Here is a 25,647-nt window from a genome sequence, read left to right on the forward strand (position 1 = left end):
TATCCAAGAGGCTTGTCAATTCTGAATTAGCTGGTAAAAGATCTGGTATATATGGGCTCATGGGGGAGGAGTCAGACCTGTAACTGGATGGTATTGTCAACTTAGCCGACATGGTTTCTGGTCGTTAGGAGTCCTTTGTCCTCAGCTGGGGGTTGGGGAGCCAGTGACTCGCTCCTCAAACTGGTCATCTCTTTTAACTGTTAACACTACCGTAGATGGATGGAAGAATAAACCTGAGACCACCATTCTTATTAAGAGAAGGTTTATCCTAATTGACAAAGATGGCTTCTTTCACTCCTCGCTCAAACCATCCTTTCTCCCTGGCTAGAATTCGGACTTCACTGTCCTCGAGCAAGTGGTTTGTGGCCTTCAGGTGGAGGTGCACTGCAGACTCAGGTCCACTTGGGTTGGCTCTGCGATGTTGGTAAAGCCGCTTGTGTAGAGGTTGTTTGGTTTCTCATGTATCCCTTGTGCTAACTTAGAAGATGACCGCACCCTTACATTGACATGTCATCCCTACCATGATAAAGGTGGATAAAGGTGGATAGATTTCATGTAATCCATGGACACCAGTGAAGATCATAAATCATTGAAGAAAAAACGTTCAGCGCACTGTCTAGTGGGTCTAGATGACCCAACTCCCAATGTTCTCTTTGCAGTTCTCTTTGCAGTGGATAGGGTACACATACTCTCTAACTTGGAATTTTGTCCTTTGGGTTAACCAGTTTTTGTCTAGAGTATTAACTGGTTTCAGATGAACTGGGATGTTATGTTGTCTGAAAATCCTTTTTAGTTTTTCAGACAGGCCTCAGATATAAGGAATTGAAATAGTGTTCCTTTTAGGCTCTTGTTCCTTTTTTTCTTGTTTTCCCATATGTTGGGATCTGGTGAATGCCCAGTTGGGATATCCACAGGTTTGGAGGGCTTGACGGATGTGTTTCTCTTCTTTCTTCTTTGCGTCAGAGCTTGTGCCTGGGCTCTGTTTTGTAATGTTCTGATAACGCCTAGTTTGTGCTGTAAAGGGTGGTTTGAATCAAATAACAGGTACTGATCTGTGTGAGTAAGCTTCCTGTACACTTCAACCTGGAGCTGTCTGTCATCTCCAATGATCACTGCACAGTCTAGAAAGGCTAGGGTGTTCTCCTTTGTGTCTTCCCTGGTGGACTTGATTTTCTTGTCAACTGGGTTGAAATGATCTGTGAAAGCCTCCACTTTCTGGCCACAAACCACTCGTTCGAGGACAGTGAAGTCCGAATTCTAGCCAGGGAGAAAGGATGGTTTGAGCGAGGAGTAAAAGAAGCCATCTTGGTCAAGAAGGATAAACCTTCTCTTAATAAGAACGGTTGTCTCAGGTTTATTCTTCCAACCATCTACAGCAGGGTTCTGAAACCCAAACAAACGGAACCAGTTCCACCTGGGTCGTTAACAGCTGAAAGAGACGACCATTTGGGGAGGGAGTCACTGGCTCATGGTGGGGTGTAGCGGTCTCAGAAGTGTGTTTTGAACGGTTTGTTTTAGAAATGCTTTAAGATTTAGAGCATTTTTTAAGAAGCACAAACCAGCATGTTTAATGTAACTGCGAATCTTTTGTGCCACAGCCCCTTTTTTTCATGCAAAAATGGAATAAATACAGTCAACGTTTGAAATTAGAATGAATTTAACACTAATCCAAATGTAAAATTCTGGAGTCTTTGTAAGAAACCAGGATGAGAGTGCAGGAAGGTCAGGAAAAGGTGACCTGAGGTTGAAAAAAGGAATTACAGCAGACAAAGGCTCTGGGGAAATGAACATAAAGTGGCTGGTTGAGGAAGATAAGGAACTCTGGCTCCTCTCTGGGTCTCCTCTCTAGTAGCCTTTTCTGGATCTTCATGGCGGCGGTCATCAGACCACGTGGCGCTGGATGTTTGTCTCTCCTGCTCTGGCTCTGTTTTGTCAGAGGAAAGTGGAGTAAGAGTGTGCTAAAGAGTCCAATCTGCTATTTTTTACTGTAAAGATGAAGCTTCTATCACAGGTTTATGGTGGTGTTACTGAGGAGGTAATGAGCGTGCAGCTCTCAGACTGCAGCCTATGAGGTGTGAGATGATCTGCTCCGTAATCCAGACATCTGCTCCATGTCGGCCTCTGTGAAAAAGATTTATGCAGTTCAATCGCTGCGTTTGCATCCATGTGAGTCTGAGTGGAGTTGTAAAAACAGAGATTTGTCCTGGATTGGCGTGCTGGAGCGTGCTCGGCTGTATGTCGTGAGTGAAATTGCGGGACCCAGGTGTGGCAGCTAATGCCAACAGGATATGATTCAGAGGATCGGACAGATTTGGTCCTGAAAGCAGCTGCAGCACCTGAGGCTCTTCATCCAAACACACGGTTGTGAGCATTTCAGTAGCAGGAAGTAAAAGCCCCTAGGAGTTTACAGCAAAGAGGGCTAAAGCCTATTTCGTTTACCTCAGAATAATTCAAAATTCACTGTTTGCATCAATAAATCCATCAAAGTTCTGTACAATCAGCAGTTTTCATGATCCCATCCTCGTTTCAACATTAAAGGATTCAGTCTGTGAGTGAAAAGTCTAGTACTTCTCTAAAACCACCATTACTGATCTATGTTTGCATTTTTTAAAATGAGAGATCTATGAATGCAAACCTGAACCTAATTAAACGTCTGCAGGAGATGTGTTGATTTAGTTCAACAGGAAGTGTTTGTCAGGAGAGGGGTTCAAAAACAAACTTTTTTAATTTTATGTGGGGTCTCTGCAGTTTACCTTTGGTACTTTACCTCCAGGTCACATGACTTGGTGACCTGAAGCTTCTCTAGCTCCTCCTGGTAGACTCTTAATCAGTCGTTGAAACGGATCAGTTTGTTGAAAACGTGCCATCTATGTGGTCGTAGAAAACCAGTCTTAATTTGAACTGTAAAACATAGAGCCCTGGCCTAGACTTTACATTAAAAAAAAAGAAATTGTTCCATCAAATTAGTAATTTGTGGCCACGTTTTGTGGACACAGATTAGCATTTTCTGTGGCCACAATTTAGTATTTAGTGGGCACAAATTAGCATTCCAAGCACACAAATTATTTTTTGCACACAAATTGGCATTTTGATATCTTCAATTTCCTACCACTAATTTGTAAAACAAAACAGACAACAAAAATAAACTAATTCCAAAAACTAGTTTTTGGGCAAAATTAGTATCTTGTGGTCACAATTTAGTATTTTCAATTACCGGTATTACAACTAATGCTAACCTGTGTGCATAAAATACTAATAAAATGTAAATTTGTTGATACAAAATACTAATTTGTGGCTAATTTATTTATGCTCATTTATTAACTCTTCATGGTGAAGAGATGTCTCGGAGCTGCAGAGTTGACAGGGCGAGGAAAGCATGTATAAGACATCAGAAAAAGACAGAACAAGCTTAATGAACCAGCAAACACTGGACTACAAAATCTAGTGGAAGATGTTATGGACTAATGGATCAAAATGTGAAACATTTGGTTAGTAACTCATCAAAAATGTGAAAGACTGACTCCACAACGGTGTGACCCCACTTGTCAAAGCCTGGAAGTGTGATGGTACGAGGCTGTTTTACCGAATCCAGGGTCAGTGACACCACAGCATTCTCCAACAACATACCGTTCCCTCTGGTATGTAACCAGGAGGTCAGGAGGTATTGACCCAAAACAGAAACCCAAGCTCTGCCAGAACTATCTGAAGAGAATACAAGAAGATGGTAACTTAAAAACGCACAATCAACCCCAATGATTTCGTTTGGGTTGAATGAGTAAAAGAAAATTAACATTTAATTTCTAGAAAAAAAAGGGGTTAGTTTGATAAATGAAAACATTTTAGCTTATAAATTAATTCCAGGATTTCTTTTTGTATTTAACTCATTTAAATCATTTTGACCAACTGCTCTGTGCTCAGAACAACAAGTCCCACCTAAATGCGGAGTTCTTGTGTCATGGCTATACATTTGAAAGAACTATGTAGTCAGTGAGGTACAGAGGAGCAAAGACACGGGAAGATCAAAAACGGAACAGGAACATTTCTGCAGGAGGGCGAGCGCCGTGCTTCTGGTTTATGAATCTGTACAGCCACGTGTCACATGACCCGGCTGACATCTGAGAGATGGAAACTTTTCTGCAGATGAAGTGCAGTCTGACAGCTGAAACCTGGAGGGGTTCTCCTCTCAGCTTCCAACATGTTTTTTCCTGGTTCTCTCTTCCACCTTCCCTGCTGTACACAAAAATCTGCCCATCTCTTCCTGTCCGTGGTGACAGACGGCGCCTCCTGTGCAGTTTAGCAGTTATTATGCTCTGAAACACAGTGAGTCAGAGATACGGACTGATGGAGGATGTTAGGCCGATTAAACACTGCAGCAGGAGGAGGATGTGCAGGGAAGCATGTGTTCAGGAAAGAGTAGATGGGGCGCAACATAAGAGTTACGACAGACCTCTACCAGTGCTGAAACCTCATGTGACCACTTCCTCTGATTTCTTCATGGAGGACATATATAAAGAAACTTCAGATTAAAATTGTGGGTGATGGGAAGGGGGGGCAGGGTTGCTCCGTGCCAGCAGTCCTGACCACAACTCAGAGACAAATTTTGGATAAATTAAAATAATAATGGAGAGCTGATCCACAGAAAAGTGTTACTATCACACTGCGCTGTTTGGTACAGTGGCTGAGCTCAAGACCACCAACATGAGCTGGAACAGTTTGATGTCACCACAGCGCCGCATGTCACACTGAGCATGTGACACGCTGTCAAGAACTTTTCAAAAGCACATTTTGGACAAGCTTCTTTTTCTTTTTCTACTGTATTTAGCGAATGTCTGCCACCTACAGTCGGAAAAGGCTTGGTGCAAAATGTTGTAAATCTTTCTCCAGGCTTTTTCTTTCGCAGCTCTGTTCTGATATCTGAAAGATTTGGTGTCAGAGAATTCCGACCAGGCTCAAACCATAATCAGTTGATCTATTTTCAAACATTTGGCCATTACCAAATCTGAGTTCTTGACTGATCAAAGTTTGATCTGGTTTAACTCCCAACAGGCGTTCCATGCCCACACGTTTCGTACGTAGAGCCAGAAAGCAGAAAATAGCATAGCTGTGCTTGAAGGGGAGAGTAATGCATCATATGCACGTCTACATCGACTTTTCATTGTTAGTGGTAGCTTGAACGCATGTTGCCGAGGGTGATATGAATGTAGCTTGATGCTGAAAACATGACACTTTCATTAAGTTTTGATTCCTAAAATACAGTCAAGGTGAAACTTGAGTGTATTTAGGATTGTCACATAAAACTGATAAAACGTATTAACCTTTAAAAGTTAATAAAACCATCCCTGATTTATAAAATGTCCTCTTTTAGACCCACGTTACTTACAGGAGTTTACGAAGCACTTGGCAGTGCTCCACAGTCAGCCTTGTTTGGGTTGTGCCAGTGAAATCTGTGCATATGACAATACATTAATCTGAAAATTTCAATCTACTGTTTTTTTTTATTGATAATGCATTGTCTCATGACTCTGCTCACACACTTTCCTGTGTGAGGTAGAATACACTTTACTCTCTTTTTTAGATGCTGCTGCAGAAGCAGAACTCATATCGATGCATGCAGAGTGAGGCTGCAGCAAACGCATATGTGGGTCATCCACGCCGCAGTAGCAAAACAAACCCCACTGATTGCATCATGAAAAATGGAATCAAGAAAAGACTGAAATGCTCCGTTTGGTACATGTAAATGAAGTCGGGTAGTTTCAAAAAAAGAAAAAGAAAACTCAGGAGGTTACATTTCTTTTTACAGCTAAAAGAAAGACAATAATATTTTGAATCTTCTCTGAAAGTGAAAGAATTTATAAATGGATGAATGAATGGAAAACCAATGGATGGTTGTTAGATGAATTGATGGGTAATACATTAAATGAAGGAGGATGAATGGGTGACTCAAGAATAATAGATCGGTAGATGAATGGATGATGGAAAGGTGGAAGGATGGATAATAGAAGGGTAAAATGATGAATGGATGGGGAAATAATGGGTGGATAAAACATTGGATGGATAAAAGGTTGAATGGGTAAAAAGATGGATGGTGGATGGATGGATGAGGGACATCTGCCGCCAGACTCATAACTGGAACCAGAATGAGAGACCACATCACTCCAGTTTTAGCGTCTTTGCACTGGCTCCCAGTCCGTTTTAGAATAGACTTTAAGATTTTATTGATTGCTTTTAAAGCACTCTGTGGTCTGGCCCCTAAATATATAGCCGATCTCCTCACTCCTTATGTACCTGGTCGCAATCTTAGATCTTTGGCAAAAGGCCTTTTAACAATCCCACAATCTAGATTGAAGACCAGGGGAGATAGGGCCTTTGCTGTAAGAGCCCCAACACTCTGGAACAGTCTCCCTGAAGAGATCAGGCTCGCTGGGTCCCTACCAGTATTTAAATCCCTTTTAAAAACTTACCTCTTCAGGTGTGCTTTTAATGATTTTATTGGTTCTTAAATCTAAACATTGTATTTTATTGATTTTATTGATTTTATCGATTTCATTGTTTTCTTGATTTTACTGATTTATCTATTTTATTGATTCTAACCACTATCACCATCTCATATGTGTGCTGGTTTTATTTCTCCATACTGGAAACTGTTTTTAACACTGATTTTGTCTCATATTAATTGTACAGCACTTTGTAATCTGGATTTCGAAAAGTGCTATATAAATAAAGTTTATTATTATTATTATTATTATTATATTAAAGGATGATTGAGGTTGATATATGGATGGATGGATTGTGTAGAAGGATGATTGTTTGATAGATTGATAATAGATAGATGGATAAATATCTAGTAGATGGATGGATGATTGACAGAAAGCTAAACAGATAAATGTATGGATGGATGGTTAAGAGATGGATGATGGATGGACGGATATATGGACGGACAGGGATGTATGGCTGATGGATAGTGAGCATCAGTGAGTGTTTTCATGCACGTTGGGTTGTGTGGTGAGTAATCACTTCCGCTGGATTCCCTCTAGGCAGCTGTTCATTTTCCAATGAAGAACACACCCACACATACACACACACGCATGGGCGAACACACACAAGCACAAACACTAACTCCTTCCTCCTTCTCTAATGCGATGCAGAACCTGCAGATAGAAACAGTCATGGATTTATGGGAGCATGAATGATGCATGGGCCTACAGGCGCTCTCCGGTCATGTGACTAGGACCTGCATGTTGGGTCAGAATGTCACTCTGAGCATGAAGCTGTCAAACATGCACAGTGTGGACGCCTGTTGACTTATTTGAAACTTTTTTTCTTTAAGGCTGAACAAAGGCAGACCTGTGTTTTTGAAAACAGCCGGCTAAAATTGTTGCAGATGGGACCATGTCCTCACACGTGGTCACCAGGAGCATCACTGTTTCTCACCGTTTCTGACTGTGAACGGCTTCGGTAACATTTAGAAATGTGCAGCAGAAACGGCAGGCAGGAACAGATGAAAATAGTGACACAGCTGCTGTTTGTGTCGACCTGCTTTCCTCCCCGTTCTTCATCTGTGGGTGTCTGACTCATCCTCGGCTCCTCTTTTAAAACTGCTTCTTAAATAGCTGTTGTGAAGCTGTGAAGGGGTGGGGGGCGGGTGTGAAGATGCTTTTTCTTTTGGCTCGAACAATCCAGTTTTATTTTCTTTTTTTTAACTGATCTTCACATTTCTGTAAGGAAGAAACTTTTAATTGAAGGAGTCCTCAGCTTAAATTATAAAGCTACGGTTAGCTTTGCATTTTTATGGTAACTGGGATACATGCCAAATGTCTCTGTTCTAGCAGCGCCTGTGACTGCTCTGTGAGAGGAGGAAGAGCTTCCAAAATCTCTAAAACCAGCTGAAAAAGTCTTGAATGTGTTGCTTTGTCTGTTTGAACCAGAGTCTCTTAGTAGAGGAAATGTTATGCACATTTATTCTGTGGGCATGCTGCAGGTGATACCAAACACTCAAACAACACGTAAGAGTGTGTAAGAGTGTGTAAAGTAGGTGAGACGCAGGTACGCCCCCCCCCCCCACACCCACACATACACACACACACACACACACACAAACCCTGCACACTGCGCTAGGGGCCTGTTAGTGCTGTTTACATGATAAGTGAGTGCTTCTTGCTGGCAGCCTGACTGCTAGAGATGAGGAAATCAGACAATCAGAGTGTAGCTCGTGTAGGTTTCCCCCAGGCGTCCTGCGGGTATTTGCGGATCACCTGCACATCCACTATGTTCACCATTTGTGCATAATCAGTAAGGGACATCGTACAATAGGATCCCCCGTACAGCGTTAGTACCTGTAACTTACTTAACCCTTAAAAATACTTCACAATACACTTCCCACATGCACAACACTGGTATGTTCCAATTTCGTTAGGCCGCACAAACCTAAAGGAAACTGCAAGACACACCTGTGACCTGTGCTCCCCTTGTGATGCAGCTGTCTCTCTTTATAACACACGTCAGTACGTTCAAAAAACCTGCAGCAGCTGTACAGGTCAACCCCCCGTATACAGGTGAATGGGCTTAAGGCCTGAACATTAGTCTGTCATGGTGTTATGATGCACCCAAGTCCCAAGCTTCTGTTTTTGGAGTCCGCCTCATCATCGTCACCTGGTCTAAGCTCTGTTTGAGCCTCACCTCTGCTCCCCTGCTGGTTTGGAGCTGCTCAGTCTCCTCCGTTCTGCTCATATCTTATGTTTTTGTCCCGGCCTGTTTTTGACCTTGCTACATACCATGACCCCGGGCCAGGCCCAAGCCCTGACCCAGTTAAGCGTCAGGATTCCGAATCAAGCCAAGCCCTGACCCGGCTATGTCCCAGGATATCCAGGCCAATGACCCAGGAGCGTAACTCTGACTCGCTGACTTTCCTCGTTTTAGATTCAGACTCCGTTTATATTAAACTCTTCGATTTACGTTTGGTTTTAAAACAAACATGCTTACACCATGGCCTTTATTTTTGTTCGTAAGTCTCTACTAGTGTGTATCAAACTCCACAGATGAATGTGTAATTATTACAGATTCATCAAAATCAGCCAACATTCAGACAAACCTTTCTTTTGTCCTTTTTTTTGTTCATGGATCAGCAGCCTCACATCTCAGACAATGAAATGCTTATTTAAACTCTGTAGGACAAACAGCAGGTTCAAAGTCAATGGACATACATCAATAATGCAGTGCAGAAAAACACCTAGCCCAACTGATGATTAAAATAGAAGCATGCTTCCTGAATCAATAGTCCACAGACTCCCGTTTCACAACATTTTCATTATCTACTCATGTTTCTGCAGGCAGCTAAAGGTTTGTTCTCATCGGCAGACAATGGAGACGCTATACTCTGATGATGTCAGCATTAAAGGGCGGAACAGTTTTACGATGGCAGCCTGATGAATCGCTGAAGGATTCATATGAACCAGAAAAAGGCAGTTAGGAGACAAACGGAGACGCCAGGACCTTTGGTGCTTTCACGCATGTCTTCCTTTTTATGCAGCTTTTAACAGTTTGTTGATGATTCTATCTCATTTGCTTCTTTAACTTTTCTTTTTCTTTCCATCTCTGCTAGCACTATCGACTAATTAACTTTCACAAGCCTCACAGCTCAGACCAAATCCCAGAGGAAAGCAGCCATGTGCAATGTTTAATCACAGTGTGTGTGTGTGTGTGTGTGTGCAGCAACGCCTGTACAGATCACAGCGTGCGCCGGGAACAACCACGCCCACTTTACAGAGGGTTATTGTAGAGTCGAAATGCAACATATTGATTCTTTCTTTTATCTTCAGGAAGCGTCACCATGACAACGGAGATGCAGGAGATTGCCATTACGGAGGAAAAGCCTTTACTCACGGGTCAGGCCGACGCAGCTAAGGTCAGAGATGCTGGAGTGCACACGCGGATCATGCATGTGAATGTGCACACACATGCACACCACTGTGCACACATGCATAATTCAGCGTACACGAAAAAACAAGGTTCCAGGCTTCCACAAACTCTTTGCATAAATGTGGACACTCGTGCACATGCATGTGAATGTGGACACACGTGCACACAAATATACACCAACACTTTCACTCAAATGTGGACTCTGGTGCATGTGAATGTTGACACCTGTGCTCGTGCACACACACACACTCCTGCTGCATACTAAAACCCAGCCTCCATGCAGGTTTAAAGAGCAGATGAAGATTTTTCACATGATCGGAAATGCAAAACATCTGCAGAGACAGAAAAAGAAGCGGCGGTTTATTTGTGTGTGCCACACACATGAATGTGAGGTTTTGCTCTTCTGAGTCTGAGCACATTATACATGTGACAACACGGGTTACAGGCACTCATGTGGGAGCTGAAAGGGTTTCTTGCATAGCTGCAGCGTTGGCTCATTTCTGCTGGGTTGACGTCAAAGCCTTCAGGGAATGAGAGCTGATCCTCGCTCTGCTGCGCTGATGCTAGCCTGCAGATGTAGAGGAGCAGCCTCTGCCTCTCTGCTGACACCCTGTGGGGACAAAGAACAATGCAGCATTCCCTAAAAAACAAGGTTTCCATAAGTGTTCTGGTCCAAATGGAAGCAGCAGAATTTGTGTTCTCTGGTCTTCTTAGTGTTCCCCTCGCTCAAAGGCTCTTCAGACTAGAGATCACATGTGTCAAAGTCAAGGCCCACGGGCCAAATGTGGCCCGCCATTTCATTTTATTTGGCCCGCAAGAGCATAAACGTTTGTAATTTTTTAAAATAAAAAATAAAAATTGGTGTGTATTTATTCAAATCTAGGGGGAATTGGACTTAAAATATTGGATTGGGTAACTGTACATTAGGACTTAAACACTGTCAATATAACCTAACCTGACAGAATCAAATTTAAAAGGATTTATGCTAGAGTAACAAGCAAACATATGTTTTCTATGCAACTGTAATTGTCACTTTAAAAGTTAAAGTAAATAAATAATGAGTTATTTAAAATTAAGGAGAAGTTACGTTTATTTTTCATTACATTTAGTTACATCTGGCCCTTTGAGGACAACCACTATGCTGATGTGGCCCTCGGTGAAAATGAGGTTCACAGAGTTTACACATATCTGTTTACTGCGATGGACAGTTTGGTTTATGGCATATTTTCATCCTTCAGTTTTCGTTAGGACTAGGCTTTTCAGAGGAAACATTCTGCCAAAAGGAATATTCCTGCATCTTCCCTAAAAGTCTGAGTAGTCCGTACTAGTATTTTATTTAATTCCCAGTAAACTCATTTTAATAGAAAGGACTTCAGACACTTGCTAAATGTCATATGATATCCTCATTATCCTTCCGGTGTGAGACTGGTGTCTCTGATCAGACGATGCCTCAGTTTTTTGCAGTCGTGTTTGTTTTCATCTATTTTTCTTCCCTCTTTTATTGTGAAAGAGAGCTGAGACTCATCGATCTGTGAGCTTTTAGGATCATTATTTGAGGAATTTGAAAAAGGAAATCAATAATAGTGATTTTTTTGAGACAGTTAAAGAGAAATAGATGTAATTAGGTCAAACACATCTTGCATCCAAACCTCCAAGACTCTCCTCTGTCTCCTCAACCTCCCACTTCCTCTCAGAAAACCAAGCGGCTTTAATTTCCTGAGAGCCTATCATGCCAGCAACTCATTGTTTGGTTTTATGGATTTTTTGCTGCAGATGAACATGAAGTACCCAGCATGAAGAGGCTTTCTGCTGTGCCCATCCCGCCTCGGTGTTAATTAGGAGCCAGTGACTCAATTTAGGACCAATAAAAGCAAGATTCTGGAGAATAATGTAGATTATACATTAGAATTTTACAAGTTTCCACAGAGCACAGAGATTTAATAAAAAAGATCAAGTCTAATGTGTGAATTGAAACCCAAAAGTTTGATTAATCTCTCACCCACTTCAGTTTGTGTTTCTCTAACAAAATCTCTGTGACCTTTCTGACAGGATGCTGTGGAGCTGGCTGCTAGGATCCTCCTGGACCAAGGACAGGTGAGGCTTTAAAAAAACAAAACAAGGGGGGAGAATGATGGGAAAGCAGGGAGATGGTCCTGAAAGACCTGAGTCTGTAAAGAGAACCGCATAGACACGTGGCTTCATTGGAAGCTTTTTTCCCTTTTGTGTAACACCTTTAGTAGGGGTGTAACGATTCATTTTAACGTTGATTCCATTCATAGTATAATCTTTAGCTAAACCTTCAACTAGTGTGACTCAGAGATAAATACCTGGTACTGAACAGTGCAGGAAAAGTTTTCCAGATTCATTGTATTACTTGCAAGAAAATAAAGTGTAAATTAAATATGTGAGCAAACAGGTTAACAAGAATTAATGACAGATCCACAAGGTTGAGTCATCTGTTGTTGTTCCACATCAAAAAATACAAACGGAACATTATTAGAACATTCTACCACACTGTATGGTCACACGGCTTCACATCATTCATGACACACTGGTTCACACAGCATCATAAATAGACATGACATAATTAAAAAAGACACACAAAAGATCCGGCAGACTCCTGGCCAGTTCAAGTATAATTTAAGAATGGACTTGGTGGAAAACCCAACTTTATATACATTGTTCACAAAGCCTTCATAGATGCACAATCAAGGAAAAATCTATTAATAATCTGCATCCACTGCTGCTTGCTATAAACATGGGAGTTAAAAACAAACAAACTGGCATTTGACACAATTTCTTTAAACATCTTTTTGTTCTAGTAGTTGGGAAAGAACAATCCACACTGTCATCCAGAAGGAAATTTAAATAAGTAATGTCCCAACACAGTCATGCTGCTGACTCTGGTTTCACAGTCATAAACAGAAACACAAAAGAAATTTAGGTTATGCAAAAACAGGGGAGGGGCGATTTACCCTTTGGGGGAGTCACCTTTGAGAAGTACATAGAATTTTTTCAAGAACGCGCTAAACACAGGTCCTATAATGTGCATTTAATCCATGGTGTTCCCACTAAATGAGCAGGGAGGGGTTTCAGCATATTTTTTGCTACTGTTGTCTAGCGCATGTCTGCCACCTACAGTTGGACGAGGCGGGGTGTGACATGTCCAAGTGGTGCAAATCTCTTGAACCTAACTCTAGACTTTTTATTCACAGCTCTATTCCGATATATGAAAGAATTACTGTGTTATAATTCTGGCCAGGTATTTATTTGTCCTGCATGATCAATTTTCAAACGGTTGTCTCCTCCGTGAGCTAAAAAGGACACCATCCATATGTGGCTACCAAATCCAAGTTGCTCAATGGCCGTGAGTTTTGTACATGGAAACAATTGTGAAACTTGTGTAGCAACGTGTGAATGTGAGAGTTTTAAATGCAGATGCCGGGTTTTCAATGAAAGTGGCTGTTTGAACATGTGTTTCTCAGGATGGTGTGAACGTGGCTTAATAATAACATAAATAAATATATCAATACAATTGTCCACACAATAAAATCTGGTTTTTCATCTAAAAGTGGTTTTTATTACGGAAATGTACAGTTTTGCCAAATGTGAAGAACAGGATTAAAACATTTTTCCCCGAGATATAAATTGATCAAAATATTTAAGATAATGTTTGTTTTCCTCATAGTTTGCTGTAAAGAGTTTGGACAGATCTCTAACTTGTCTAAAATAATGTCCTGCTGCGATTCTAAAGATGAAACAGAGAAATGGTTTGAGTAAAAGCTTCGTGTTTCTGTAGGAACACACCGTCGAGACCCCCCATGGTGTCCTGCATGTGACCCTCCATGGCTCACGGACCAGCCGCAGGCCCGCCATCCTCACCTTCCACGATGTGGGTCTGGACAGTGAGTGCCCCCCTGTCACCCTCCGGTTCCCTGATATCTGTCAGAAGTTTGTTGGTCTTATTTTCTCCTCCTCCCTGACAGGTAAGAGCTGCTTCGATCCTCTCTTCAAATTCGAGGAGATGCAAGAGATTGTCAAGAACTTCACCCTGATTCACATCAATGCTCCGGGGCAGGAGGAGGGGGCGCCTGCTTACCCCCCGGGGTATGTTGTGTAAAGAATCTTATGTTCGGACGTAACCTTTGTGTATCTCCCAGAAAGAGAAATATTTTCTGTGCGAGCCGTAAAGTAATCTCTAAAAATACTCCTCATTTCTACATCTTCCTCTTCACCACACTCTAATGCGCTGATATCAGAAGTTTAAGTGAGTGTAATTATTCCTTTTTTTCTGTCCTCTCTGCCAAGAGGCCACTAAATTTTGCGGGTTATTCCTCTAGAATATAAGGTTCCTAATTAGGAGGTATTGCTGTTAATATAGTCAGTTTAACGTGAATAAGGAACTTCAGGTCAACAGATGCGTCCACAGATGTTACATTTCACCTCGTCTTGACCTCAGGTGTGGTTTTGTTGCTGCAGGTACCAATATCCCTCCATGGAGACCATAGCAGAGATGATCCCAGCTGTGCTGCAGTTTTTCAAGTAGGTTACCAAGTTTGAAAAAGGAAGTCATTGTGTGTGTAGAATCCCAACAAAGGTGATCCTCAGGGTTTAATGCTTGGTTTATATAAACCCTGTGATCAGGAAATGTCAATATTCGTCTGTATGCTGATGACACATTTCTATATACATCCTGTTTCTATCTTCACACTGTGCGTTGTAAGGCAGCTTTAAAATTGTGTGTAGCGGTTTAACCGGTTTAAAATGTTTAGAGTCCCAATCTGGTCATCTTTTGATCTGTTGTAAAAGTGTTTCCAGTGGTCTTTTAAGTATAATGATTTAATTTTTTATCCAAAGTCAAAAAACGGTGTCGTTTTCTAAAGACATAGTTTCTGCAGTGGTTCAATAGACATTTGCCTCTGAGTTTTGGGCGAAGCCTGCCCCCAGTTCCCATCATCCATCTCTCTCCTGCGAGCTTGCAGCCCCTCACACCCCCAACCTAACATTACCAGTGCAACAAAAATGGTGAGCAATATTTAAGCTATCCAGCTGTACAGTTTTGAGCCAAAAACCAGCTTGGACGAGGAAAACAAAGACGTACATGAATCTATTTGTCTACAAGTGGATGCATCAGAGTGGAATGGAGCAGAGCAGGGAGCTCGTGGCCCCTGACTGTAACTTCTACGCAACAACTAAAAGCTTTTTTAAAGATCATTTTATATGTCTGCTCCTGTTTAACAATTTGGATAAATAAATAATCAGAAACGCAATTTGAGCTTAATTTTATTTAAATGCTGTATATACAGTATATACTATATACTGTATGTCCTCCATCATCAGAAAAATGGCACAAGAATATGCTGAAAAGACTAAAAACACAATTTCTTTAGCGTGGGTCTTTAATTATAAGTAATGTTTGTTTGAAATCTTTGAAAAAAACTCTGTCAGTTGATGCTTTGAGTTTTTGTAGCTGTCATGAGGATCTCTGGTCCTGCTGACCACAAACACTCTGCAAAACAGCAGCTGGTCAGACTTAAAGTTACAGAGATGAGTGGTGTTGAAATGAGCTTTTAAAGCCCTCCTACACATCCTTGATCCTCAAACCAGGTTTTTACTGTTTAAACTGTTGCTAAAAAATAATTGTCACAGCTTTTGTTTTTACAGATTTATATTTTACAGACATACTTACTTTTGAATCATCGGTTATCCATATAAATATGTGCCCTTGTCTGCAGTAAATGCCATTATTATTGTTGTTGCCTGTTTTATACTCTGAACTAGAGCTCATTTTTGAATAAATGTTATTGATGTTAAAAACATCTATAATTTCTCTGTCAGCACATGAGTGGAGAACCTTCACCCTCACAGTTCTGTGTGTGATTGTGTTAATCTGTGTTTTCCAGCTTCCGTACAGTAATCGGAGTGGGAGTGGGGGCTGGAGCGTACGTCCTCTCCAAGTTCACAGTGAGATCATTTGTTCCTTGAACTCATGTTGACCCTTGTTTTCATAGAAATCGGGTCCTATTTAAAATTTTTAATCAAATGGGTGGGAGTTGAACGCAGGCAGTCAGGTCAGACTTGAGTGATGAAACTAAAACAGATGAAATTGTCCTTCCATCTATCTATTATCCTTCACTTCTCTGGGGTTTGGTTTGTGGTGCAGCGGTCTCCACGAGGAGATCCAAGCCTTCCTGTCTACCTCTTCCAGGAGGACACTGAGGGTTTGTCAGATCATTGGGGATCAAATCTCTCCAGAGTGTCCTGGGTCTGCGCTGGGGCTTCCTCCTGGTAACAAATGCTTGTAAAGTCTGACCTGGGAGGACTCCAGGTGACATTGTCTCCAGAAGTCCAAAACTTCTCAGCTCTCCTCTATATATGGTCCCAGATGTACTTTGAGATCTTCCTGGATGTCCAAGCTTCCCGTCTTATCTCTAATGCATCCTTGAATGCGTATTTAGCCAATGATGCTCACACTGGACAAGCAGGGAGGGGCTTCTTCTTCGTTTTCTTTATCTACTGTTTACTAGTAGTACATGTCCACCATCTGCAGTTGGAAAAGGTTTGGTGTGAAATGTCAAATCTTTTCTTTCACAGCTCTATTCTAACATATGAAAGACTTGGTGTCATAGAATTCCGGCTGAGAACAAACCACAATCTTTAAGCGGTTGGCACTTAAGTGAATTAAAAGGGACACCATCCAAATGTCATTACCAAATCTGAGGACAACGTTAAACTGGTTTAACGCCGATTCAATGGCAACACGTTTTGTCCTTGCAGCCCGAAAACGCTCATACAAACATGCAAGCATTGACGCGTGAACGCAAGAGTTTTAAAAGTGGAAGCTTGAAACTCGCATTCATGCATGTTTACAGAGATTTTTAATTGGAAGTCGCTGCTTGAACGTTTGTTGCAGAGGGCGTCGTGAACGTATCTTAAACTCCTGAAGGAAGCTCCTTTCTGCCGCCTGACCCTGATATCCTAACCGCTTGTCCTTCATCAGTGATCCTGCTGAGAACCAAGATCTCAGAGTCTCATCTGCTTCATACTCAGTTGCAAAAATGAACTTATTTCTTCATAGGATTATGCGATGCTCAGATCAAAAATCTCCCTTTGCGTCAGTCTTTTTGCTCATTCCAGAATCTTCAGACCTTTGACCTGTTTCTGCATCTAAATGTAGATTTGTTTAAATTCTGTAGGTATTTTTTTATAGGAAAAACAAAACAAATGTCTTTAGATGGAGAAATTCAAACAAAAAAGTGAGGACAGATTGCCGTGTTGTAGAAATGAGTTTGTCCTCTTTTTAAATATGAGGCAAAGTGGTTTGTTGTTTCTGCAGCTGGCTAACCCGGACGCGGTGGAGGGGCTGGTCCTGGTCAACATCGACACTGACGCTCGGGGTTGGCTGGACTGGGCCGCTCAGAAGGTTTGTCTGCTCATCTTTGGTGTTTTCGACATGTTTTTCTTTTTCTTGATGATGTTTTCTGACCTGTCCTTGGTGCAGCTCAGCTCAGTCACCTCCTCCCTCACAGAGCAGATTCTGTGTCACCTCTTCAGTCAGGTGCGACTGCTTTCCTTCATTTATTTTTGCAGGATGCAAAGTCATCACTTGCATCCTGAGACATCTCAGCAGAACTAACGTAAGGTTGTGACTGGAAAAGTTTGAATAAAAGTGTTAACGGCTGTTGCAGGAGGAGCTGTCTTCAAACACAGATGTGGTGCAGTTCCACCGGGAGCGCATTAACAAAGCTTCTAACCTGGTCAACATAGAGCTCTTCTGGAAATCCTACAACGGGTGGGGGGTCCCACACTCATCAGAAACATTCATATTTTCACTGAAGAAGCTGAACTAACGTCGGGTTTTCTTCCTGCAGCCGCAGAGACCTGAGCCTCGACCGTAACTACACCTTCAAGTAACTGCGGCTTTCAATAGCTAAAAATGGAAATAGTTATAGAAAACTCTGTTGTGTCTAATGACAGTTCAATTTCAGGTGTCCCGTCATGCTGGTGGTGGGTGATCAAGCTCCTTATGAGGAGGCTGCTGTAAGTTTTGGTCAAAAACATGACTTTGGGATTAGGATTTGAGGTTTAGGGGTTGACTGTCTTTTCCGTCTGTGACCAACAGGTGGAGTGCAACAGCAAGCTGGATCCAACAACAACATCCTTCCTGAAGGTGCGCCTCCCCCTCTCTGTACCTGTAACCATGTCTTCCTGTTTATTGTTGTTTGTTCATTTCTGGTCTTGTATGTTTATGTCTGCATTCTTGTGCGTGTATGTTGTCTTTTTTTTGTTCATCCTTGTTTGTTTGTGCCTATTCTGCCCATGTGTTGAAGTGTCCTTGGGCAGATACTGAGCCCCGCACTGCTGCTGGTGGTAACAGCGTAGCAGCATGTATGGCAGAAGTGGGAGTGTGAACAGGTGAATGGGACTGTGACAGTAAAGTGCTTTGGGCATCAGTGCAAAGTAGAAATGCTATATCAGTAAACACCATTTAATAGGTTCTGTGTTTGCCACTTCTCTGTTTGTTTAATTTCTTATTGTTGGCTGTTCATAATTGTTGCTTATCTTTTCCTTGTTTGTTCCTGCCTTTTCATTTTGTGCCTGATTGTCGTCTTTTTGTGTCTGCATGTTGTTTCTGTGTCATTTGTGCCTGTTTTTGTGTTTTCTGTTGGATGTCTTTTGTGCCCGTTTGTTGTCTGTGTCCTTGTTGTACTTTTGTGTGTTCGTGATCTGTTTGTTGCTTTTTCATTGTCAGTTCTTTGTGCTGTTTGTGTGTGGTTGTGTCTGTGTTTCACCTGTCCGTTCCTTCACAGATGGCTGATGCTGGTGGACTCCCGCAGCTCACTCAGGTACATTTTTCCACTCAGACGTTTCTATTGTTGTTTCCTCAGTTTTTTTTGTGTTCATTTATTTTCACTATTATTTCACTATAAAATGTGAAAGAAGAGCTTAACATTAAAGTAGAAAAATCAGTGAGGAATGAATAAAAAAGAACAAAACCATTCATGTTTCAGCATAGCATCTACTATTTCTCTTTTAGTATATTTCTGTCATATATTTAAGTGTTTAAAACAACACACGCGATTTACACATTTAGTCATTCATGCTGTGTGGTTCAGTTATTCAGAATTTAGAAATACTACACAAGTTGTTAAGACTTCCTAATAGGAACCTTTAATACACAATAATTTATTGAAATAAACAAATGTCCAATTTTCTGATTAGGATTAATTGTTGAACAGAAATTATATAGAATTTTTTTTATAACATATAAATACTGTGTACTAATGTAATCATTTTTTAAATTTACTTTTAAAAAGAGTTGATATTTAGCAGTTTTATCTGGTGTGCCCCCCCTCACCTTATGCCTTTGTGTGTTAACATAATGTGATGGAGGAGTTCTGTCAGACAAAAACGTTGATGAAAAAAATCCTTATAGTTTTGTTTTTCATCCACAGCCGGCTAAACTGACCGAAGCGTTCAAGTATTTCATTCAAGGCATGGGCTACAGTAAGTGCTTTTCTATAGTGCTTCATAAAGGATTTCTTTGGATTCTTCATAAGAAGATTATCAAGGAGTTTTTATTATTGCTAAAAGAAAAAAAAAGTCAAATTTATATTTATTATTAAAGTATCGTTATTTCCCTTTTTGTTGCAGCAGCTAAAAAATGCATTAAAAAGAAGGAAGAAAAACACATAAGTTGTACTTTTGGAAGAAATGTATTTAACAAAAATACAGGACCAAGAACGGACTTTCATCTTGAAATGATGATAATGGAATAGATAACAATGATAGACTGAATTTAAACACGCTTCACTACCGTAACACACTGATGCTTCTTTGCCTAGTCTAGTATAGTCTAGAATATGAACATGTGAACAATTATTCAGAAAACTATAGCAGAAAGAACACGCTAAGAAGTCCATTAAACTCTTTATACCACTTCAAACCAATAAATCTGTTGAATTTATTCATCCTCTGTGTCGCTTTGGAACAATTCTGCCAAGCTGGTGTAGGTACCATAACCATTTGGCGTGCTAAAACCGTTCAGGTTTCTTCGGCTAGTGCTGACGTCACACTATGTGATTTGCTGTCCGTTGGTCCGATGACATGACAGATAGTGATTGGTCTGAACAAATTATGATACTACCATAGAAGAAGAAATTATGAAGTCTGTTGTAAACAAGCAGAGCTCCGACAAAGAGCGAGATTATCTTCTAAACGTGCTTTTATTATTGTTATGATTATTATTAAGTGCATTTGCAGCCAAACGGACTGCGGTCCGAACCCTTCTATGGACCGCACACTGTAACAAAGCAGCCTCCCTGCCAGCAAACACGAAGCTACGAGACTCCAGCTGCTCTGATCAGAGTCACGGTTCGCTCTGTGGAGCAGCTGCTTCATTCTAACAGCCACAGATCTTTTTACAAAGTGGGTTGTGGCAAAATCTCTCCATAAACATTAAAAAAAATAATGTCTGTTGGATTCAAGTTAAAATAGGTCAAACTTTGACCAATCTGAGACTTGGATCTGGTAGCGACGTGTGGATGGCGTCCCTATTAATTCACGAAAAGCGGCGCCAACCGTTCGAAAATAGTGTGACCACGGTGGAGAGGAAATCTGACAACGTCTGCGTTTATTTTTCAAATAAAGATAAAACAAGGCCTCGCTCCGTACTTGATGTTAATCCATGCCCGCCATTTTGCAATGGATGTTAGTAATGCAGCGTTTCCGTTTCCTGCCCAATTCGTCAGGTTTGCACCGTTTGGACATTTCACACCAAGCCTCTTCCAACTGTTAGTGGCGGACATGCACTTATGTCAGACACAACGTAAGAAGGAAAAGAACTTTAGGTTACTAAAGGAAACATGACATGAAAATATGTATCAGACCTGCTTGAATTGTAGTTTTCTCCTCACCTGCGATGCTGTAATCTGATAATGAATTTACAGTTTACGGATGAAACTAAGTCATGAGGTTAAAGTCGGTTTGACTGTAAAGATCTGTGGGGTAAAAACAAACGTGTGATGATGAGGTTATGATGAAGCTGGATTGTAGCTGTTCAATCTTTTCTGAATCTAACAGTTTGCTTCTGCCCCCCCCCCGCAGTGGCCTCCTCCTGCATGACCCGCCTGTCCCGCTCCCGCACCACCTCCCTGTCCTCCTCCTACTCCATGGACGGGTCGCGCTCCCGCTCGCGCACCCTGTCCCAGGGCTCGCAGGGGGGCCAGATGCCGCCCAGCCCCTCCCAAACCATGGAGGTGTCCTGTTGAAGAAAGCAACCATGAGGCGGGAGAGAGAGAAGGGCGGAGCCGTGACAGAAATGCAGGAACAAGACAAACTCCCATCATTCCCCGCAAGAGAAGATCCGCCAGGGAGGCAGAGGGAGGGGGAGGAGGAGTCCTTTCAGAGCTGGGGAGTCTCTCTCTGCAGCTTCAGGCTCTCTGGTAACAGAGCCCCTTTGAAGCATCAGGAGAAAAGAAAAAAAAAAACGTCTTCCTCCTCCTCCTCTTCCTCCTTCTATCAGTCAGTACAGCCCTTTAACTGGCACAGAGAGTGTGACCCCCCCCCCCATTAACCAGGATAGTTAGGTTTCTGAAAACAGAGTAGCTGTTGATGCTGGCGAGAGTGGAGATGATGATCACTATAACCTAAAGGAAAAATGTTCTCTTTATTATATATCAACTTTATTATGACATCGAGAAAATAATAGTTAGAATATTTGCATCGACGTGACTTTTCCTTTTTTCTGTCGGTTTTCTTTCCACCCTTCACCCGTCTGAACGGGGGCAGAAAACAGACCCGTGTGCGGCAGCCATGATCCTGAAGACTCCTCCTTAATGTTGCTAGGTTGTTCGTGTCTTCCATTGCCCCCCCCCCTCCATCTTCAGTGAGTGTTGTTGAGGAGGCGGGCGGGAAGCCTGTTTTCCCCCCTGGATTTTCTGTGAGTGTGTGTTGAAGGTCAGAAGTGTGCCTCAGTTTCCCATCATGCCTCTGCAGACAGCAGGCGTGCAGAAAATAGTGCTTCCAGCCCTGCTGGGAGGGGCCATCGCTCAGGCTGGGATGCGGCGGTCGGCCCCACACCTGCCCCTCAACACTTCCCGAAACATGGAGACAACGCTGTGCAAACCCAAAATAGGTTACAGGTGTAAAAAGGTCATCACCAGCCTTGGAACCGCATGATCCCAGCAACCAATCAGGCATCAGAGCCAAACATGAGCTGCGACCTCAGTTAAGATGAACTCCACGGCCCTCGGTAGTGCACGTTCATGCAGCCACTTTCAATTAATAGTATCTGTAAACACGCGTAGACGCATGTTTCAGGCTTCTGCGTTCAAAACTCGTGTGTTCACTCAAGTTTCTACAACCGTTTTTGGGGTCTCCATAAAAAAATATAAGGACAATGAACATACATTGAAAGTTAAACTAGGTCAAACTTTGACCAATCTGAGACTCGGATCTGGTATAGACTTGTGGATGGCGTCCCTATTAATTCACGAAAGGCGCCAACTGTTTGAAAATAGTCTGACCACGGTGGAGAGGAAGTCTGACAACGTCTGCGTTTGTTTTTCAAATAAAGATAAAACAAGGCCTCGCTCCGTACTTGATGTTAATCCATGTCCGCCATTTTGCAATGGATGTTAGTAATGCAGCGTTTCCGTTTCCTGCCCAATTCGTCAGGTTTGCACCGTTTGGACATTTCACACCAAGCCAGTAAACAGTAGAAAAATAATAATGAGAAGCCCCTCCCTGCTTGTCCAGTGTGAAGACCATGTGCTTGAAGGGACTTTTGAGATCTGTCCCCACAACACGTCAGGTGGTGAACTAACGTAGAGCTTAAGAGCAGCAACATCTCAAACATCTAGAAATCCCATCAGCATGAAGAAAGCCAGGACGTTTCCTGCAGGAGAGCCTCTTAAACAAAAACAGTCCACAGACGCTCTAATAAGCTATTAAACCTCAGGTTTAGTAAATGAACTGCAAACAGAGGAATCTGTAGTTTTAAACCAAAATGTGAATTCAGAGGAAATCTCCAAAATAAAGATTTGCTGCAAACGTTGATATTGCTTCACTTGGATGAGTAGGAGGAAATTGTCAGAATCCATTTCCATAAATGATCTTTCAGATTAACTAAATCATCTCAAGCAAATCATCAGAATCTTATTCTTTTCAGTTTTCTTGAATAATTAAGTGCAAAGACTACAGTTCTGATAGAGACTAAGCGATGGTATCAGAAGAGAAGTGTTGGCATTGCCCTGTTTCCATAAACTCAGAGAGAATGCATGAGCTGCTGGTCCTGGAGCAGCCCAAAGAGAGGAGGGCCATGGCCACAAGGGGGAGCCAGAGTCATTTTTAACAGGAGTCCCCCTGGACTCGCCACTGACCATGAAACAGCGCTGTCACTGCCATCTCACCCACGTGCAGCTGTCGCACAAACATCCGCAAAGTTGGCTGTGCATCAGCGTGCTGCCAAAACAAGAGTCGGGTGTCTGTTCCCCTAAACATGCACCTTCTGCATCTCTGTCTCAGTGAAGCCCACCTCCAGAAGGAGGACAATTTCTTTACAAAGCCTAACACTGCCCGGTTACCGTTAAACCAACAAGAGAAACCTGGATGTGGAGCCATTTTGGTGCCATTGGAGCAGATTTTTTAGCAGCTTTTATGAATTAGAAAAAGCCAAATTTTAGCGACTGAGCTTTTGTCTTTAACTCTTCGCAGAGCGAACGTCCCAAACCTTTGTGAGGAGAGTGAGTGATGTTTGGATTGTGAGGAACAGAGAGGCAGTGGAGGTTTTCAGTGAGACTACAGAAGAGTCAAAGCGTGGTGCACAAAACGATCCAACGAAGATAAGAGGAACGGGGTGGAAGAAGGCGGGAAACTAAGGCGAGCCTTTAGTCTGAGGGGTGAAGCAGGCTGGTGTGATTGAAAATGGTTCATTTTGTCTTCTGTTGTCTGTCAAGTTTTGCTTTGACGACATTTTCGTTTTGGTTTCATAACTTCTTTTTATTCTTAAAGTATTTGAAGTGTTAGCTTCCCGTCCCCACGTGCTCACAACTTAGTTAACCGTGTGATAGTTCCTGTGTAACTTTTATAGCATTAGCAGTTGTAAGGAAGAATAATATAATTAACAATGATAAGAGAAAAAGTGAAGAATCAAATTTACTTGTGTGGCATTTTCTCTGTGTAACACAATGAACCTCTTAAAGAAACTAAGCTAAATATGAATAAAGGTCATGAAGAAGCCTCTGCTTCCTGTTTTTCTTTTGAAATAAAAATGTTTTTCCTTTTTTGTGATGTTAAAAGGTTAGTCAAGTTGATTAATAATCTTCTTATTTGGTTCTCCTCTTTTCTTCCCCCATGTTTAATTTGGTTTTCTCCTCACTTTTATACAAAAATATATGTTCCACGCTAAAATGAGACTCCTTTTCAGCTGTGCAGTTCCTTCATTGACCACCAGGAGCCAGTAACAAATAAGTACCATTTCTGCCCCAAATGAAGAAGTCCGACTTTACATCAAACATTTAAACCCTGCTTCAAAATTACTGTTTTGATTATTCTAAATTTGGTTGTCACAAAATTGGAAGAGGGGGATGTTAGAGGGAGGGGTAAAACCATGAGGCAGCATAAAGCAACAAGTTGCTGGATGTTTATTATCAACATGATTAGGTTCAGGTGTGATACAAATCTAGAAGGGGCCTGTCAAAACACACTCAAATGTTACCCCGCCGCGCCAAGGGGGGGGGCCCACGCAGAGCCATGCCCACAGAGAACAGCCCCAGATGATTAGCCCCAAACCACCCTGGAGTTCTAAGCATCCCCCCACCCCGAAAATAGGCACGGGCCCCCCAAGGGATACCCACCCCTTGCTCCAGGCAGCCACTCACCCAGCCCACGGTTGGTCCAGGAGGGAGCGAGGCAGGGGCCAGTCCCCCCGGCCCAGGAGGAAGACGCCCAACAGCGGTGGGGGTCCACAAGGAGTGTTATAAGCATGGCCCAACCAGGCTCACCCACAACTGGAATTTTGCAGAAGGCCACTGCAAGGACCAGAACCCACACCACCGGGACACGGACTCCCCCAGGCTCAGGTGTGATGTGATCCCCACTTCTCGGTCTTGCCAGAGAACTCAGGGATCCCTCTCCCTGCATGGAGAGAGGGCCACCAGCACCCAGGGAACACGCCGAGGGCCTGGTGACCCCTGCCAGGGATGGGGTAGGGGACAGAAGATCAGAGGTCCCACCTTCCTTGTACAATGTATTTGTGTTTGTGAGTGTATGCGTGTGTGTTGGAGTGTATATTTTTTTCTTTTGTACAAAAGGGTTAAGTTAAAATAGGCGAGTGGGGCACTGAGAGGACATCTGCTGCTTGCTGGCAGTGATGTCCAAGCACCCCCCCTACCAAGGATCCTACATGTCTAAGGTGCAAATAAAACTGAGGGGGGGTGGGTGGAAACACTTTGAATTTAGCAAAGACATGTGACCATACAGTGTGGTACAATGTTCTAACAACGTTCCGTTTGGATTATTTGGATGTGGAAAAACAAAAGTGGTCTGAACTTTAGGAAACTAAAATGTTAGTTTAACAAGCCTTTAAACCACAACCAGACTTCAGAAGATGAATGTACTTTACCCTCTGTTGAGAGTTTGTTTACTCCTGAACTTCTTCATTCCACCACCAAGTCTCTATTTTCCTTTCCTCATTCCAAATGACACAGAATGTCTTCCTCCTAGTCACGC

General features: G+C 42.3%; 1 protein-coding gene across 2 annotated transcripts in view; it reads left to right on the forward strand.

Moving 5' to 3' along the window:
* The window catches only part of LOC101163361 (protein NDRG2), a 40,427-nt gene extending 16,271 nt beyond the window's left edge, over nucleotides 1–24,156 (forward strand). Inside the window, exons 1-16 of one of the 2 annotated variants that reach the window (XM_020711748.2) lie at nucleotides 9,373–9,494; nucleotides 9,816–9,901; nucleotides 11,965–12,009; nucleotides 13,715–13,820; nucleotides 13,902–14,022; nucleotides 14,395–14,457; nucleotides 15,819–15,879; nucleotides 17,252–17,338; nucleotides 17,417–17,473; nucleotides 17,604–17,707; nucleotides 17,787–17,825; nucleotides 17,904–17,955; nucleotides 18,038–18,085; nucleotides 18,726–18,761; nucleotides 19,371–19,422; nucleotides 21,022–24,156. In XM_020711748.2, coding sequence (XP_020567407.1) covers nucleotides 9,827–9,901; nucleotides 11,965–12,009; nucleotides 13,715–13,820; nucleotides 13,902–14,022; nucleotides 14,395–14,457; nucleotides 15,819–15,879; nucleotides 17,252–17,338; nucleotides 17,417–17,473; nucleotides 17,604–17,707; nucleotides 17,787–17,825; nucleotides 17,904–17,955; nucleotides 18,038–18,085; nucleotides 18,726–18,761; nucleotides 19,371–19,422; nucleotides 21,022–21,185 — 1,110 coding nt within the window. In that variant the 5' untranslated portion in view covers nucleotides 9,373–9,494; nucleotides 9,816–9,826 and the 3' untranslated portion in view covers nucleotides 21,186–24,156. Of the gene's footprint in view, nucleotides 1–9,372; nucleotides 9,495–9,815; nucleotides 9,902–11,964; nucleotides 12,010–13,714; nucleotides 13,821–13,901; nucleotides 14,023–14,394; nucleotides 14,458–15,818; nucleotides 15,880–17,251; nucleotides 17,339–17,416; nucleotides 17,474–17,603; nucleotides 17,708–17,786; nucleotides 17,826–17,903; nucleotides 17,956–18,037; nucleotides 18,086–18,725; nucleotides 18,762–19,370; nucleotides 19,423–21,021 lie in introns of those variants that run through there. The other variant, XM_020711747.2, reaches the window with a different exon arrangement.
* The last annotated feature ends 1,491 nt before the right edge of the window (nucleotides 24,157–25,647 follow it).

This window comes from Oryzias latipes, chromosome 18 (assembly GCF_002234675.1).
Source record: "Oryzias latipes chromosome 18, ASM223467v1".
Classification (NCBI taxonomy): Eukaryota; Metazoa; Chordata; class Actinopteri; order Beloniformes; family Adrianichthyidae; genus Oryzias; species Oryzias latipes.